Source organism: Schistocerca cancellata, chromosome 4, assembly GCF_023864275.1.
Source record: "Schistocerca cancellata isolate TAMUIC-IGC-003103 chromosome 4, iqSchCanc2.1, whole genome shotgun sequence".
Taxonomy (NCBI): domain Eukaryota; kingdom Metazoa; phylum Arthropoda; class Insecta; order Orthoptera; family Acrididae; genus Schistocerca; species Schistocerca cancellata.
Window position 1 is genome coordinate 505472747 of NC_064629.1, and position 19123 is coordinate 505491869.

The following is a 19123-nucleotide window of genomic DNA, read 5'->3' on the forward strand; positions in this document are numbered from 1 at the left end:
GGGTAAAGCAGGTGGTAGACATCAGTTTATTGGTAGAATACTGGGGAAGTGCAGTCAGTCTACAAAGGAGATTGCTTAAAAATCACTCGTTCGGCTGGTTCTAGAATATTGCTCAAGTGTGTGCGATCCGTACCAGATAGGACTAACGGTATATTGAATGTGTACAGAGAAGGGCGACTTGGATGGTCACAGGTTTGTTTAATCCATGGGAGAGTGTCACAGATATACAACTGGAACTGAACTGGAAGATTCTTGAAGATACACGTAAACTATCGAGAGAAAGGCTATTAACAAAGTTCGAAGAACCAGCTTTAAATGGTGATGAATCTAGTAATATATTAAAATCCCCTACATTTCAGAGAGGCATTGAGTCAATCATTCTTCCCATCCTCCGTACATGAATGGAACATGAAGGAACCCTAATAACTAGTATAGTGGGACATACCGTCTGCCATGGACCTTCAGTAGTCTGCAGATTATAGATGTAGATGCAACTGCTATGTGGAGTGGCCACGCGGTTTGAGGCGCGTTGTCACGAACTGTATGGTCCCTCCTGCTGGAGAGTTGAGTCCTCTATTGGACATGGGTGTATGTGTTGTTCTTAGCATAAGTTAGTTTAATTACTGTGTAAGACTAGGAACCCTTGACCTCAGAGTTTGGTCCCTTTTCACACACTTCTTTTTGGAAGTAACTTTGGCTAGCACTCTTACAACACATACAGCTTCATCTTACTCTTATTCCTGTGACATCACTAGAGTTTCAGCCAATAACAAAACAGTTTTGATCATGTGGCCAAATCTTTATATTTAATGACTTTTAAGCTTAAATTACAGAAAAATTGAGAATATTGACTGAAAATTCTATTAAATGTTAAAATCATTCAGAATGGTGAGTGTGTAAACCATATTTTCGACATAGGAAAATAGCCTGTTGTTTGATGTAGACTTCATGAACTCTTGAATTCGGCACCCTCATTTGAAGGAAACCTGATATATTGTTTGCTTTGATATTTCAGATACCCCTGTTTGGCATAATGAGTTCAGACTCTGCAGACCCATTCTACTGGATACGTGTTATTCTAGCTTCCAATCGAGGTACTCTTATGGAACTTGGTATTTCCCCCATTGTAACTTCAGGTTTAATTATGCAGCTATTGGCTGGAGCTAAGATAATTGAAGTTGGCGACACACCAAAGGACAGAGCTTTATTCAATGGAGCACAGAAATGTAAGTATCTTTCCATTACTTAGTGTTGTATGCTAACTTGTCTGCCATGTTTTTGGAACATTTAGTAACAAAATAGATGAGATTAGCATTTTTCTCTCCATGAACTATTTATACTTGAAAATTAACTGCCAGGTAATATTTTCCTAAAGTAAGCATACTTAGCAATACATTAAAAATTGTAACAGTATTGTCAGTATAGAAGTGTTGCACTACCATTAACATTATTTTCTGTAAATGGTAATTCTGTGTTTATGTATAAGAACTAACCCCATGGGTTCTCCTGAGCAGGAATGGAAATTGTTTTTGAATAACTTGTGATGCTATAAATCGTAAATTGTACCTCTGTAGGTCATGACATATGGTATTTTAGATTTTGATGCTTCGGAAGTTAGTCCCCTTCGAACATTTAGTGACTTCTGTGCAATTGGTAAACCTACTTGCTTTGGAGGTAGTAGTTCCAACTAAGCTTCCACATATCAACATTTAAACAACCTTGAATTGGATATTATTATTTACATGAGGAAGGTAGTATTTTGTGTCATAGGCTTTTTTGAAATTTTATGTAAGGTTTAAAAACTCGCTGCTATATGCCAGTATATGTATATGAATCGAGGTTTATAACTAATTTAGTCAGTCATAAACCTTGATTTATATACATATATTGGCATGTAGTAGGTAGCAAGTATGGTTTTGTCACAGTTACCTTCTTTTCTCACACACAGTTTAAGCAGTGGATAGGGAAGGGATGAAAAGTATACAGGATATGAGTGTCTGTACTTTTTGCCCTCTTCAAATTTACCGTGGACATTTAGATTTAAAATCAAGTCAAAATGCCCTGTAGCAGCTTTATATGTACTTTTTGTATTTTGACATTTACCTGATACGAAGCTAGCTGTTCAGGGAGATCGTGTTGTAATGCTAATGAGTGTTTTGGAGACAACTTGCTGGAAACTCCCATTTCATACAGTGTTAATTAAAATGGTGTGTGTCATTGGTGACAGCATTTGACCTCTGTGTTAGGAGTCAGTTTATGAATGAAAAATTAGTCATGCATTGAGAAAATTACAGCCCGACCTATACTCGGGTGCAGTCTAAATAACACAAAGTTGCAACCTGAGCTATTCTTGGTCTCCAAAGTGTTAAGAATATCATACTTTAAAGGTAGCTTAAATATGATAGTACTTAAGATATACTAACAATTTCAGCCGATTGTTTCTTGGTACTTCGGCTCGTATTTTATGCTACATGTCAGTGTAATTTCCACAGCTGAATGCTTTCATTAAAAATAAATCCTCAGTTGATGATGAATTGTGGAGGTGAGTCGGTGAAGAATTTGTTGCCAGATCTTCATTTATCTGCACCAGTTTATTTCATCAAAACATTGTTTATGGTGTTCCTACTTAGTTGGTATTTCTGCTGTTCCCAGTTGTCATTGTTGAGAGACAAGCTTTTCTCCAGTTGTGCACAACATTTTCAATGCTGTATTTATAAGAAGTTACAGTAGGTCTCTGTTTCACCAAAGATGAAACAGTTAGCTCTTCTTGAATGAAATGCATTTCTTTTAATGTGGGTCTAAGTGTGTAACCCATGTTAACATTTTGAATCTTTGTTCCATCAAAGATGAAATTTTTATTTATAAATAGTACATTACAATATTTGGCCATATTATCAGTCATTTATCTACCTGCCCCAAATAAAGAATCTTAAAGTATTGTCAGCTAGGTTTTTTTTATGGAGGGCATTCCGCCTATAGTTACATTAAGTTTTTTTCATTTCTATGTAGGCCATGACGAATATTTATGGATATTAGAAGCTTTAATATCGGAGTATTTTAGAAAAGTAAAAGTCTAGATTGGGGCCAGTTATGTTCGTTTGTGTTCTCTGCAACAATGTTGCCAGTGCTCGCCATGAGGGTTGATGGGAAGGTAAGGGATGTGTGTGGTGATGGGTTTTTGCAGCCAATGAGAGATCAGTGGACAGGCAATGTGTTTCAAAGTAATATAGGCACATTTTTGTGTCAGTATATCACAGCCTTCGAAATCATAACACATTAAAAAGAAACAATTATTTTGGCAATTAAGATTATGAATGTAATTTTTATGAGTAAAACTATAATTTTCCAATGTAACCTAGGCCTCTGGCTAAGTTGCAGATCAGTCTAGCACTGCAACCTGATATTTTAGCTTTCACATTTGTTGATTTGCCGAATCACAACCCAGCTGTCACACACCAACCTAGTCATAATCTCATGATTTGTGACGTGTTCAGAGAAAAGGGTCAGATACCTATGACAGCAGTGAAGAAGAGTAATTTGTATTTCAGCACTAGAAATTCATTTTCTCACCCATCATTGATCCCGTGAAAGTACCATCCCAATGGATAAGTGAAACTGAAATGTTGTTAACCTATGGGCAGCAGAGAAACATTGCCGTGACTGCCACTGGCCCTGATTGAGACTTCAGCCTTTTAGAAATGGTCCACTCTATAGGCTTTGTCCAATTGTTCCCATTATATTGTTCTTCCTCAATTTGTTCTCCTGTTTGGAGAGTACTGTATAACAGATTTACACAGCAGTACTGTGTGTGTTACATAGGTGAGTCAGCTTGAAATATTACAGGAATTAATGTGTGAACATTAGTCTTGGAATAAATCTTCAACATTGTATTAGAGGCCAAGTGACACATACATTTTTAATAACTTTTAATCTTTATTAGTTTTAATGAGATCATTAGTAGGTAATTCATTAAATTGGTTCTCACCTAATGCAATAATTTTTGTGCTTTTAGTTCAGGCATTTGTCTAAAAATGCTTTGGTAATACTGACACTTTTTTTTAATGCACAAGGGCACATCGTGATAGTTCAGCATAAACTGAGATGGATAAAAATGCACTTACACTGCACATGTGTGGTAGTCTGTGACATTACTTATTTGTATTTTGTAATTTCCTTTGATCTGTAAATGAAGTTGGCTGGTATTTTGATTAAGCTGTGCTATCACATCCTGACCTAACCAGAACCTTGGAAATCACGACATGTGTAAAAACAACCAAATGTTTGTGATGATCAAGATTATAAACTTGAGCAATTTCCATTGGGCACTGTGTGCTGTCAAATGATGATAAAGATTATAAACTCCAGGAATTCCCATTGAGCACTGTGCACTGTCACCCCATTGGCTGTAACCAACAAGAAGTTGTCACCAGTACACAATCAAAGGCGCACACACACACACACACACACACACACACACACACACACAGTAAGTGCACTTAAGCCACTGAAATGCACATAAGTCAAGAAATTGTAAATATCCATGAGGGGAAAACATGGCACCATTGTGAAACGGTACTGCCTAAACTGTTCTTCACACTAAGACATCAGTGCTAGGCAAACTTACAGTTAGTGTGCCTACTACAGTCCATGTGGGAGGAAGTATTGGATATTGAAATGCTGAACAGCATTTTCGTCGTTGGGACACACCATACTTGAATCAAGTAACAGGAAGATACAGCATGCAGATTACAATGACCTTAGTAACGACCAAGTCATAGGGAGACTTCGAGGCTTACTACAATCAGTGAGAGTTTGGTAGGAAGTTGAATGTTGCCTCTAGTGTTTCTTCATGGATGTTGACCCAGTAGAAAAAATGTGTGGCAATATGGCCATGATTGACAGTATGCTTCAGCCTGTTGCAGGGATTTTTACCTTGCCAAAGTGACTAGGCATGCAGTCTGTGCCGCATGTTGTAGTCTAAGTCTCACACGAGTCTTTGTGTCACACATCCTCATTCGGTTTGTGTATCATTGGCCTAAAGAGGTTCCTCAGTACATACACAAATGCACCATATGAGTCACTGAATGTGATGTTTTGACTACTCTGAGTGGACCCAAGGAACATTGAAACGTCGTTTTGTGCACAGTTTAGCCAGGAGAGTGATTATCATTTATTCGACTGTGATGTGTTGTAATCTTGTTGAAACGTGTGTGCGTGTGCGTGGGGGGGGGGGGGGAGTTTTTATGTTGGAAGCATTTGTTCCACTGTATATGTTTTACAACAGTGTTGCAGCTGACCTTTGCACATAATTTACTGCTGTTTTGTGTGCATCATGAACGTGGTGTATGTGAACTTGGTTCCCATATGCTGCATGGTAATGCCAAATCACACAAGTGGCAATTGATGCCTGCAGCTATGTGAGGCTCTTTGAAGACATCACAGTTGTGTGCAGGAAGCTGACATCATTAGAAACTTTATATAAAATGCAGACATGCTAGGAGATCAGTGCCTGGTGCAAAGATTGGTAGCCAGCTGTAAACATAAATGTAATGTGAGAGGACAGATTATACTGTTTAGCCAAGCAGTCAGTCACTTGAATTGGTTACAATCATAAAATATCCAAGATTTCCTGTCTAAATTGATTTAAAAGGGAATGACCAAATAAATCTAGCCATTGGGAAGGCATAGCCTCATTTATTGGAAGAATCCAGAATGTAGTAATTCACATGTATAAATAACCCTTATTTGACCAATTCTTGACAGTGGCTAGTTCACTGCACTTGCATTCAGGATGATGATGGTTCAGATCGGCATCCAGCCATTCTGATTTAGGTTTGCCAGGATTTCCCTGAATCACTCCAGGTACTTGCCAGGATAGTTTCTCTGAAAGAGCATGGTCAGTTATAGTCCCCATCCTTAAAAAAATCTGTGTTTCATCTCTAATGACCTCTTTGTCGCCTTGGTGTAAAACTGTCATCTTGCTACCATTGTAACATTTCTTGAACATAATGTTGCAATCTGTGATACTTACCAAGCTGGAGTAACGATGATGATGGTCAAGATTCAAAGAAGAGCTGCCCAACTTGTCATGGTTTTGTGATGGAAATTCTCAAAATGCAGTGGTACATATTAGTAGATAGATACAGCACAGCAAAGGCAGTTTTACACAATGCAGAGAGCCCATATTAGAAAATGAGTCAAGACACACACTACTCTCTCCTATATGCTTCTTGCAAAATATCACTGGAAATTTGACTGCATATGGAGGGGTGCAAGTAGTCTTTTTTCCACATTCCATCTGTGAATGGGAAAGGGGGCGGGGGAGGTGCTGGTGGACAGAAACTATGTACTGTCCACCACAAACCATATGGCAGCTTGTCAAGTGTGGTCACCTGCTAGATCTAAGTCTAATTTACCGAGTGTTCTGGGCTGATTGATTGCAACCATTGTGTTACCACTGTGGGGCATTTCTGACATTCCTCCCAATCCATGCTGGCTAGCCTGGGCTGCAATGTGTGAAGTCATTGTTCATCCTATGACACAGGAAGGCAACATACATGTAACACCACTCTCCTTTATTTTTTTAAATATGGGTGAGATTTTGTTCAGCAAGTGGTGTTCTTTTTAACAGAGAGAATGTTGTAATTCATAACTCGCATATCAATTGCATGTGTATCAGCACAAGTTTCTGCTGTATGCAGACATATGTCTGTTGACCCTGAAGTTGTGTTGTTGGTATTTTCACCACTGTGCCTGCAGTTGTTTAGAGTTTTATCAATTCACTGTGGATGTTCTATCTTCTCATTCTGCCTATTACAGGATTTTACTTGTTCGTTTAAATTATGTTCAGTGTGATTCACCATTGGTTACAGTAATAAAGGCAGCGTCACAGATGTAGTTTATGGGTTGATAATGGATGTAGCGACGAATATTTTCCGTCACATTCAGTCATCCAGTGCTGATCAGTGTGTTCCATTTTCTTGTTACCTTATTACTTTTCATGAAAATTGATAGTCTCCTGTGTTTGGTTGCTTTTACGGATATTGAGTAAAACATCTTAGATGTAGCACCTATAGGTAAGTTAGGGAAACTAGTTTTAGGTGAAAAAATAACATAAAAATCACAGATCGAAAGCTCATGACAGCTGGCCATTTCAATCTCTTCAATGAAGATGAATTTGCCGTAGTAGAAAACTCCATCAAGACACAATAAGTATTTTGTCCCAATCATTGATTCAATATTATTGCCAAGTCAAGGAAAAAATCACTTTCATGTTACTGTAATGACAATCAATCACTTCTTGTCTGTCAAAAACATGAATTCAGTCACCAAAAGAAAGACTGGCACTGAAAAGCACCTAGTGTCGAGGCTGTGGACTTGGTACCAAAAGAGGAATCCATTCACTCTTCTTTTTGAGAAAATTCTTTCAATATACATGGAATTTCACTTGTTGGGCTTCAAGCAGATATCTGAAAGGATGCACACTAACATAGTTGAAGGAAATCTGTATGCAGGACAGTGGGTAGTAACAGAAGAGGAGGTGGACAAGGAAGAACTTTAGCCCTTCAGTCCACCTATTTATTACCAATACTTTGAGATGTCTTTCTTTCGACAATTCTGAAGACGTCACTGAATGGAAATGATAGTTTTGTTGATATGTAACAAAGATTATGTCAACATTTTTATTGATTGTCATGCGTATTTTTATGGTAAATAAAATATTTCACCTGTTTTATATCACAGGTGATGTAACTTAATTTGGGCGCTTTTATCAAGTCTATAAACATATAAAATTTATCGACATTGATGTCTGCCTCAGTAGCGCAGCGGTAGCGTTACTGCCTACCACGCAAGGGGACCCGGGTTCGATTCCTGGCATGGGATTGGGTGTTGTGTGTCTGTCATCATTTACACGCAAGTCGCCAAAGTGGCACCAACTAAACAGGTGTGCAATATGGCGGTCGAACCCCGAAGGGGATATCCCGGCCAGTAAATGCCATATGTCCATTTTTTTCATTGACATTGATAATTTGAGTAAGGAAAAACTACCCTGATAACATACGTGATCAAAAAGATACAGAAAGGACTATTGAATTTTGTGTAAAAGTTCTAATAGGTCATTAAATATATCAAGAAAAGAATGAGTTACAGCACTTGGGCTCCAAGACGCTCATATGCAAGTTCTGCCCGTGAATGATTTTCTGGTGTTCCTTGTATTATTACTACAATGTGACCAGGGCAAATTTTATTGCGTATGTCATACACAGTGCCCTGTCTTTCTTTGTAGATCTTGAAGAACCCTTAAATTGTGAAGATATAAATATTCACGACTCTCTGAAATTGTGACAGAGCCAGATGTTTTGGAAATGGTACCAATGTTGCTATTGCAGAGTGAAATTTCATAGTCACAATAAATGCCTCCAAAATTGCAATGAAACATCAGTTTTGTGTGTTCTAAATTCATGTGGTACAGTACATTAAACAGCAGCCTTTGCCAGAGTATTCAGTTTCCTGCTTACAATGCAGTACTTTCCATTTTCAGTGATTTTGTATTGTATTTTCAACCAGGTATACAAAATTTTATTTTCTGTTTCAGTGTTCGGCATGGTCATAACTGTTGGACAGGCAATAGTGTATGTTATGACTGGCATGTATGGTGATCCTTCAGAGATTGGTGCTGGCGTTTGCCTTTTGATCATAATTCAGCTTTTTGTTGCTGGTCTTATTGTTCTTCTGCTTGATGAGCTTCTGCAGAAAGGCTATGGACTTGGATCTGGAATTTCACTGTTCATTGCAACAAACATATGTGAAACAATTGTGTGGAAGGCATTCAGTCCAACTACTGTGAATACAGGTATGTAACAGTGTTGTAAATGTGTTAACTTCAATTCTCTGTTAGTGTGCTGCAAGAAACATTTACTCTTGAATCCTTCAGTTCATTGAGGTAACAGTTATGCCATCTAAAGCAGAGGATACTAGCAACAGTACTTGTTGGTGTAACAGCCATTTATTTTTGTGTATGTTAATGAAATATTAGTATTGTCACCCCCCCATACTGTGTAAGTAACTTTTAATGTTACTAATGGTGGAAGGAAAAGGTAAGTATCATCTAGAAAGATGTAAGTACCATATTATTAGTATTATCTGCATTAGACAAATGTATGTTTAACAGTTGCTCTCTTCTTACTCCAGGACGTGGTACAGAATTTGAAGGTGCAGTGATTGCCCTGTTTCACTTACTGGCAACACGTCAGGACAAAGTGAGAGCCTTGAGGGAAGCATTCTATAGGCAGAATCTGCCAAACTTGATGAATCTGCTTGCAACTATTCTTGTTTTTGCCATTGTAATTTACTTCCAGGTATGAACTGTTCTGAAATAATGTTCTGTACAGTGTATGTTATTGCTAGCTAATTTATTTATTTATTTTTCAGTGAAGATAATTCCATGAAATATCTCCGCATTGAGTTTCAAATAAGCATTTTGATAATTCTTTGCTGCTAGAATAGGACATTTTTGTGTGTTGCATTGTCATGTCAAAGTGTGTTTCCTTTTTTGTGGGTTGGGGTTGCATAATCAAATGTAAGTACAAAATACTTGTGAATAACTAAATTGTTAAAGGACAGTGGTAGAATTGACAGTAATGATTATCTTCCACATATTGTGAAATTTCAAAGTGGTCACATATTGGGAAGGTAATATGATATTCATGTCACTGTCTGAAATCAGTAGTCATGTTATTTAATGACGTGTAATTGTAGCTATTATGAAATTATTCATTGCATAAATCTTCACAACTTCCTGAACTTTACACCATTATCAGTCTATGATGTTAAAAGTAATGTTTGGAACATTCTTGAAATCAAACTGCAGAAAACTTTTGCACATCCATAACTAAAGAGGTCTTAGTGTTGAGTAATCATATTTAAGAGGGATTTGACAGTATCACTGATAAACCTTTGCTACTTTTGTTCAGTGCTTCATACTTAAATTTGGTTGATTGTTATTACTTTGCAGAGTAGCGTGGAGGTGTTATGTATGTATAATTCAGAAGTCTAGATGGAAGTTGATTTCTGTGGGGTAATTTTGGGAGATAATTATTTTGTCCCCACTTTACCCATAAGTAGTAAGTTAAGTTTCTCTCGTAATTCTTTTACTTGTGTGGTTAGGAAGTGCAAATAGTGAATTTCACAATACGTATATGGAATATTTATATGAAAGTTGAGAATGTGTGGTTGGTGCACATTAACAAAAGATAGCATATAAAAATGGAACTGTGGAGTATATAATGTTGGTGACAACTTCAAATAAGAATATCATGCGAGATGCCACCAGTAACTTCCAAATATATATTTTTAGTAGTAAAATATTGTAGTATATCTCTGGTTAAAAGATTTCTGACAAGAGTAACCAAAATGTTACTAAGTTGTCATTAAAAAGTGACATGAGGTAATTAGTGTTAATAAAGCTGTTTCTTTAGCATTTTGATAAAATGACATTAATTTTCTGTATCACTATTAATTTACAAAAGATTGGAATATTAAACAAATGCTGAATGGAAGCTGGAAGCTAAACATTCTTCAGTGCAAATTATGCACAAATATTAGTCCTAAATTGCAGCATTTTATATCATTTGAGCATTGTGGGGATGTATGATGGAATTAAGGCTACTGAAAAAAGTGAAATGTTCTTAAAACAAATATTCTCATACTTTTAAAATTATTGGTTAACCTTACACAGGAACAGCATGTGGTGGTCCTGATAGTTCAGAAACATATTTAATTTTTAAAGTATATTTTACTGAAAGGAAGAAATTGTAAATGGTATACAAAAACCACAACATTTGACTTACAAAATTTTTGTTCCTGACTTGCTAATGACTGAAGAGTGTATGGAAAGTGTGTTGATGATACCTTCAGGAGTACACTTCTTTTGCTGTGTCCAGTTGGTTTTACTGTGATAACATGCTGAGGTCTTCTCCACTCTTTTAGCAAGTTCTTCTGTTTATTTTCTGTCATTTTGTGTGATGCAACAAGTCTACAAAGACTGCAGTCAAAAGTTTTTGATCACCTGTCACAAATATGGATTTGTGGTTACAGTGGGAATTTCATTTTGATTATTCAATTGTATTCCCATCTGATAATAAAATAAGGATAAACATGTAAAGACTAAGTGCCTCTGTGTATTTGACTGATTGTTCATCTAGAGGGGCACTGATGAGTATCTGCAACACTGACATGTCTTAACCTAAGATGGTGCCATTCAAATAGGCCTCATTCCTTCAGCTGTCTCTGTAACAATTACTTTGCATTAGTTTACAATATGTTGTGTGCACATAGCAGTGTGTTTGGATACCTGATCAGGTTCATACAATTATGCCTCCTAATGGGAAGGAAGCAAGAGATTGGAAATGTGCTGTAATTCTAGCCCTTCATCAGGAAGGCTATTCCAGTAAGACACAAGCAACAAAAGTTAGTGTAGCCCAATCTAAAGAGATGTTCGTGTTGCAGTGATGGAAGAAAACTGTTGCCGATGCATGTGTTTTGTGATCTGAAGGAAATACACCAAGAAAGATCATACAGGGAAGATCATTTCATGTGTGTACAGAGTAAACATCAGAGAACTTGTACTGCACCTGAAATTCGCAAAGAAGTGAATAGTATGCAAGCTGCTGCAGTCTGTCTCAAGAGGGCAACACTGTCTTCATGAGCAAGGTTTAAAGGGTATAGCAGTAGAAAAGTCTTTACTATGTAAACTAAATAACATGAAACAATTGCAGTGGGCTTAGCAACATCAAATCTGGAGTGTGTAGAAATGTGTTTTTTCACAGATGAAATAAATTGAAGTATTTGTGAGCCATTGTCAAATGTTTGTTCGTTGACTGACTGGAGAACATATGACGAGTAGTGTGTGATGCCACTGGTGAAGCATGATGAGGGGTCGGCCATGGTCTGAGCATGTTTTGTACATCATAGTCAGTGGTCTAGTGAAAATTAATGGAACATTAAAGAAAGGAGGATATTACAGGATACTGATAAACAATGCTGTTCCATCTGGCAAGATCCTTGTTAGTCATGGGTTTGTTTTGCCGCAGGACAGTGATCCTCAACATGCTTCTCATTGTGAAAAGCATATTTCAGTAGAAAAGAGAAATGTGGGGAACTGAGGCACATGATTTGCCCAAGTCAGTCACCTGACATAATCCTGTTGAATTCTTGTGTGATGAAGGTGGTCATAAAATGGTCACCTAATGTTGAAGGTCTGTGGAATAACTTGGACATTTTGGGCGGTAATATCTTCAGAAACATTGCAAAAGCTTAAATCCAGAATTCCTAGAATTTGTGCAGATTTTCTGAGGGACAAAGGATGGAGTCTTTAAAGAGGCTAAATCTATAACATATTGTGTTGTACTTAATGATAGAGAGAATATTTATTTCATTGGTCAGTGTAGTTTGTTTGGTGATGTGTTCATACATTTAAATGAAGCATACAGCTTCCTTTATGGGTGATTTAAAATGTTAGACTGGTAATGTATCTCACTTTAATATGTAATAATGTTTAACAAATATGACTTGTTAACACCTAATCAGTGTTGATGGTTTTGGCGCTCTGCAGTGATTTTTAGTGGTTGTAGTACAATCTAACATTCATGATAAATTGACGGATACTGCATCAGCACCTTGTGTAACATTGGTCTTTCTGCATACTACATATTTTCCTCATATCTGCAAAGTGTAATCAGAAAAACAAATGGCTGAACAATTACTGTGTGCTTTCAGATGTTTTGCATGTTTGCAAAAGTATTGATCATGATTACCATTTGCTACTTTCAGTTAAGACCTGCTGTGATAATGAAATTTCACATTTCACTGGCTTAAAAAATTTAGATGACTTGTAATTTCATAATTGTTTTGCAAACTACTTATGTAGTGTGTGTTCTCAGCTGAAATATTACTGATGATATGTATGAATAGTAGTTTGTAGCTGGTTTCCTTATATCTTTTTACTTACTTACAGGGCTTCAGGGTGGATCTGCCAATAAAATCTGCTCGCTATAGAGGCCAGTACAGCAGCTACCCAATAAAGCTGTTTTATACATCAAACATTCCTATTATCTTGCAATCAGCTCTTGTTTCGAATCTCTATGTCATATCTCAGGTATGTTTCAAATGCTTGTCATGTGTGCAATAGACAAGAATTCATAGGCAAGTAGTAATGTTATAAAATGTTGTAACCAAAGTCAATGTAACAGACAGTAGCTACACATACTAATATTGTTGACGGTATCAAATGTAATAAGTAAAACTATTCAAACCGATTGCCGTAGTGGACTTCAAGTGTGTACTGGTGAAAACAATGAATATTTTGTCACAATTAAATAGTGTAGTGTGACAAAACTATCCGTTTTCTCTGCATACTAGTTTATACTTAATATTTAGTACATACTATTCTCATTTGTTCTTAATACAAAATGTGAAAATTTGTTATTAAGGTGTGGGCTAAAGTGTAGATTTGTGCAGTGCCAAGCATGGCGGTGTTTCTCTACTGCTCATAGGTTTCACATAGCCAGTGGGAGGATAGTTTCATGTAACCAATGAAAGATGGGAAAAGATGCAATGCATTTCTAGTGCTGAAATTGAAACCATTCTTTTTGCTGTTGATTTGTGGCTTTGTACTTGGTGCTTCATAGTTTTCTTCTGTGTTACGGCTGCCAGTTGCTTCAAATGAAGGTTGTGTTGACAAAATGATCTGTAGTGTAGCCTTTGCTCTAGGTTGGGTTGAAATGTAATAATTTGTGCGTTGGTGATGTGAACAAGCAAAATGCGCGCGCACACACACACACACACACACACACACACACACACACACACACACACACACACACACACACACACTCGCGCGCGCGCGCGCTCTCTCTCTCCCTTTCATTCCCATCAGCAGCTCTGGAACTGATCTAGACTTTCACCCAGGCTTGCATTTTTGTTGTAATTGGTCCTCAGTGAAAAGAAAACTTTGGAGGTACACAATTTTCATCAATATATTGCAGAATCATTGATTGACATGAAACTGGACTGTAAAGAAGAGAGGCAGACTTTCAAATGAGCCTTTATATGTACCTGCAAAGCATAGAAGTGAACTAAAACCAATAGAGGACACTGCATATGATTCTGTGGATCATTTACCATGCGTTGATTAGCAGAAATCGGCATCTAGATGGAAAACAATCCTGAGTGCAAAGCTAAAACACATACAATGTGCCAAACTCAAGCTCCATCTCTTAGAGCAAGAGGGCACAACTGCTTTCTACAATCCCATACAAAATACACTTTCCATGAAAAACCAGTGTCACCAGCACCATTTCATTTTCGTAAAGCTTTTTCTAATATACTTTTATAACTATTTCACATGAGTATTATTTAAATGTTTCATTCCTTTTAAAAACAGGTGTCACAGTACGTAATACAAAATTCTGAACACTAGGAAAAATTATACCTTGTCACAGTGTCCTCTGTAGTTGATGTGGATAATCCGGAACTTGGATTTGGATTGTCCAATTTTGGTTTCTGCTATACAAAACATTTCTTGAAAAGAAGTTCTGCTTGGCTACCAAATTACAAAATGTTCATCCCGAAAGTGAAAAGAATGACTGAAAGGATTACTAAAATGCTGCATAACCCTGAGTTCAAAAGCCAGTAATGGAATGTGGGAATGTTACTGGTCAACACTCTCGTAAACAAGACGTCCTAAGTCACTGTACCACTCATAACCTGTGCCACTCATAACCTGTGCCACTCATAACCTGTGCCACTCATAACCTGTGCCACTCATAACCTGTGCCACTCATAACCTGTGCCACTCATAACCTGTGCCACTCATAACCTGTGCCACTCATAACCTGTGCCACTCATAACCTGTGCCACTCATAACCTGTGCCACTCATAACCTGTGCCACTCATAACCTGTGCCACTCATAACCTGTGCCACTCATAACCTGTGCCACTCATAACCTGTGCCACTCATAACCTGTGCCACTCATAACCTGTGCCACTCATAACCTGTGCCACTCATAACCTGTGCCACTCATAACCTGTGCCACTCATAACCTGTGCCACTCATAACCTGTGCCACTCATAACCTGTGCCACTCATAACCTGTGCCACTCATAACCTGTGCCACTCATAACCTGTGCCACTCATAACCTGTGCCACTCATAACCTGTGCCACTCATAACCTGTGCCACTCATAACCTGTGCCACTCATAACCTGTGCCACTCATAACCTGTGCCACTCATAACCTGTGCCACTCATAACCTGTGCCACTCATAACCTGTGCCACTCATAACCTGTGCCACTCATAACCTGTGCCACTCATAACCTGTGCCACTCATAACCTGTGCCACTCATAACCTGTGCCACTCATAACCTGTGCCACTCATAACCTGTGCCACTCATAACCTGTGCCACTCATAACCTGTGCCACTCATAACCTGTGCCACTCATAACCTGTGCCACTCATAACCTGTGCCACTCATAACCTGTGCCACTCATAACCTGTGCCACTCATAACCTGTGCCACTCATAACCTGTGCCACTCATAACCTGTGCCACTCATAACCTGTGCCACTCATAACCTGTGCCACTCATAACCTGTGCCACTCATAACCTGTGCCACTCATAACCTGTGCCACTCATAACCTGTGCCACTCATAACCTGTGCCACTCATAACCTGTGCCACTCATAACCTGTGCCACTCATAACCTGTGCCACTCATAACCTGTGCCACTCATAACCTGTGCCACTCATAACCTGTGCCACTCATAACCTGTGCCACTCATAACCTGTGCCACTCATAACCTGTGCCACTCATAACCTGTGCCACTCATAACCTGTGCCACTCATAACCTGTGCCACTCATAACCTGTGCCACTCATAACCTGTGCCACTCATAACCTGTGCCACTCATAACCTGTGCCACTCATAACCTGTGCCACTCATAACCTGTGCCACTCATAACCTGTGCCACTCATAACCTGTGCCACTCATAACCTGTGCCACTCATAACCTGTGCCACTCATAACCTGTGCCACTCATAACCTGTGCCACTCATAACCTGTGCCACTCATAACCTGTGCCACTCATAACCTGTGCCACTCATAACCTGTGCCACTCATAACCTGTGCCACTCATAACCTGTGCCACTCATAACCTGTGCCACTCATAACCTGTGCCACTCATAACCTGTGCCACTCATAACCTGTGCCACTCATAACCTGTGCCACTCATAACCTGTGCCACTCATAACCTGTGCCACTCATAACCTGTGCCACTCATAACCTGTGCCACTCATAACCTGTGCCACTCATAACCTGTGCCACTCATAACCTGTGCCACTCATAACCTGTGCCACTCATAACCTGTGCCACTCATAACCTGTGCCACTCATAACCTGTGCCACTCATAACCTGTGCCACTCATAACCTGTGCCACTCATAACCTGTGCCACTCATAACCTGTGCCACTCATAACCTGTGCCACTCATAACCTGTGCCACTCATACTCGACGATGTTACACAAAAGAAGAAAACAAAGCAAAGAACTGTTTTGGAAAAAAGCAAAATGAAACATTTCAGTCAAGAAGCTCACCAATCACCATTCTGTTTAAGTCAGTATCAAAGCACTAAGTCTTAGTCTGAAGACACGTAGGTGACAATCTTTAACATTGGTATGTTTAATATTTACAAGAAGAAAAAAAAATACACTAATTTTGCCAAAAATGGATGCTATATTTTCAGATCCCTAGGCATGAGGAATCTATTTGTAGCTTATGTTTGGAAAGTAGTGCTTACCTGAAAGGTTTTATTAAGACCTTCAGCAGTCTCTTGCATACTATGCTTGAATTTGATCCCTACTGCATTTGACTTATAAAATTTAGGATTTGAAAATCCATGTGAGCTATTGACTCACTCATTAAAATGGTATTTCACCCTTTGCTTTGTCTTGGTGTGTACAGTTGTATTGCATACTGATCTTTGCCATATTGATCAGAGTGGCTGTTGTGTCTTAAATATGAAGTTGTTCCTACAACACAGTCATCTTGTAGAGAGGTATGACATTTATATTCAGTCCAGTTCTAGTGATTTGTATTTTGTATTTTTACTCTTCCACAAGGCGCTCCTACACAGAATTGTCATAAAAGTAACTTTTTTTTTTTTTTGAGTGAGTGCATTGCAAAAACTTAAAGTGGATATTTCGATGCATTACACCATGAAACACGTCTCTTTTACTAGCTTTCAGAATTTGATACCAGGAATTTATTGTTGAAAGCGTAGTTTGTAAAGTGCAGCAGGTAAGCATTTTGGAGAACAAAATTTCTCCAGTGCACTGAATCCTGTAATTCTCCGCATTGAATTTGGTAAATTTAGATAGCTGGAAGGACAAATCTGCCCCATAACATCCACTGTCCCTTTCTTGGCTGTAGAGAAATGAGTAGATACATCCTTTTTCAGAGGTCTGTGTCATGCATCAAGAGGATGAACTGATTAATGCAGCAAAGTGGTTCTATTGACACCGTATGGAACTGTGTGGTATGTCAGTCTAGTTGAGGATGACTTTTGGATCTTTGGACAATGGAAGACAAACAACAAATATTTCAGTGAAAAAGCATATTGTGTGTAAACAAACTTCATTACACCCATTAAAACAGTGCCCGTCAATCTTGATAAGACAATGTAGATGCCACAGTCCGTAACACCCAACATTCACATCTCATGTTGCAGAATGATCTGCTTATGTGCTAGACTGTGTGTCCTACCTCAGAAGAAGGTTTCTTGGTCCAAGACAAAAGGGAAGTTAGTTAAGGGGGCTTCTCCTTCTGAGATGATCAGTGTGAAGTTGGTTTCACCTGTGTTTTTCTGTAACTTTCCTAATTTAACAAGGGGATTTGAAATAATGTTTTCTGTGTTAACAGTATTCACATGCATCATCAACAGAATTCACCAGTTTTTACTGACAGTGTGTTACATTAGGCTGCTGAATTAGATTTGCTGTGTGATGCAGAGAAGGTAGCAATTTCAAAAGAGGCAGAGAAACCTGTTCATATATTGATTGGTTGTGTGATGTGTAATGCTTAGTAAGAATTTGATTCTATCAGGCAATTAAAGTGATATATTTTTGTGTTTGCTTATGTGCAAACAAGGCTATGGGGTATGAGGGGGTGCCAAGTGCTGCTTTGTCAAGAAATATGCTATATCTAAAGAAATATTTTTTAATTTAATATCTTGTAGAATGGTGTGAACAACAGTTCTTGAAGTCAGAGAATGCTATGTCCTGTTTTTCCTCCACTAGTTGCTCAGAAACATTTTTCAGTCACCAGTGATGTAGGGTAACATGAAACCTGAAAGACGAAAAATAGTGGATCCACACTGTTGAGACATCTGATGACCATACTGAAACAGGGGGAAGAAATCTGAGAAGACCGATGGGCAGCTATGAGAGATGAAATAATGGAAGCAGTAGAGTGTAAAATATGGAAAAAGACTAGGCCCAGTAGAAAACCATCATAATATGACATATACTGAATTTGACAAAAGCAGAAAATATAAAGCTGAGATTGACAAAGTGCTTTAGAAACATGCATGACTGTGGGAAACATAATTATGGCCCATATGATTCAGAGCCCTTCAGAGAAAGAAGCAGCTGTATGAAAATAATGTGCTAAGATGGTAAGCCAGTTCTAAGCAAAGAAGGTAAAGTTGTATATTAGAACAAATATATAGAAGGGCCATAAAAGAAATGACCTTGTAGACAATATTATGGAGCTAGAAGTAGTACAGTGTGATTATAATTAAAGTTCATCTTTCAACCACTGTAGAAATAACACCATTGGTCACAATGACGTCAAAGTGCAATGGAATATTATCGGAGATGGGGTAAAACGTATGGCAGGAGAAAAATAGTTACAAAATGTAGCAATAGATGGTGCTGTAAGCATCACAATTTAATAGTATTAGACTACAAATGTCAAATGAATCATACAACAATGCCTAAGGCATATGTTTGACGTTAAACAAACTGTACTACTGCATGGGTGTACAGGTGTGATGCTGTTTGTTATGTAAGCCCAT

The 19123-nt window shown here is 38.2% G+C and overlaps 1 protein-coding gene across 1 annotated transcript in view; it reads left to right on the plus strand.

Annotated features, from left to right (window-relative positions):
- Window positions 1-19123, plus strand: part of LOC126185123 (protein transport protein Sec61 subunit alpha) — a 45111-nt gene that overhangs the window by 15339 nt on the left and 10649 nt on the right. The window contains exons 4-7 of the mRNA XM_049927942.1: window positions 1016-1226; window positions 8597-8854; window positions 9193-9359; window positions 13016-13156. Of these exons, the coding sequence (XP_049783899.1) occupies window positions 1016-1226; window positions 8597-8854; window positions 9193-9359; window positions 13016-13156 (777 nt within the window). The remainder of the gene's footprint in view (window positions 1-1015; window positions 1227-8596; window positions 8855-9192; window positions 9360-13015; window positions 13157-19123) is intronic.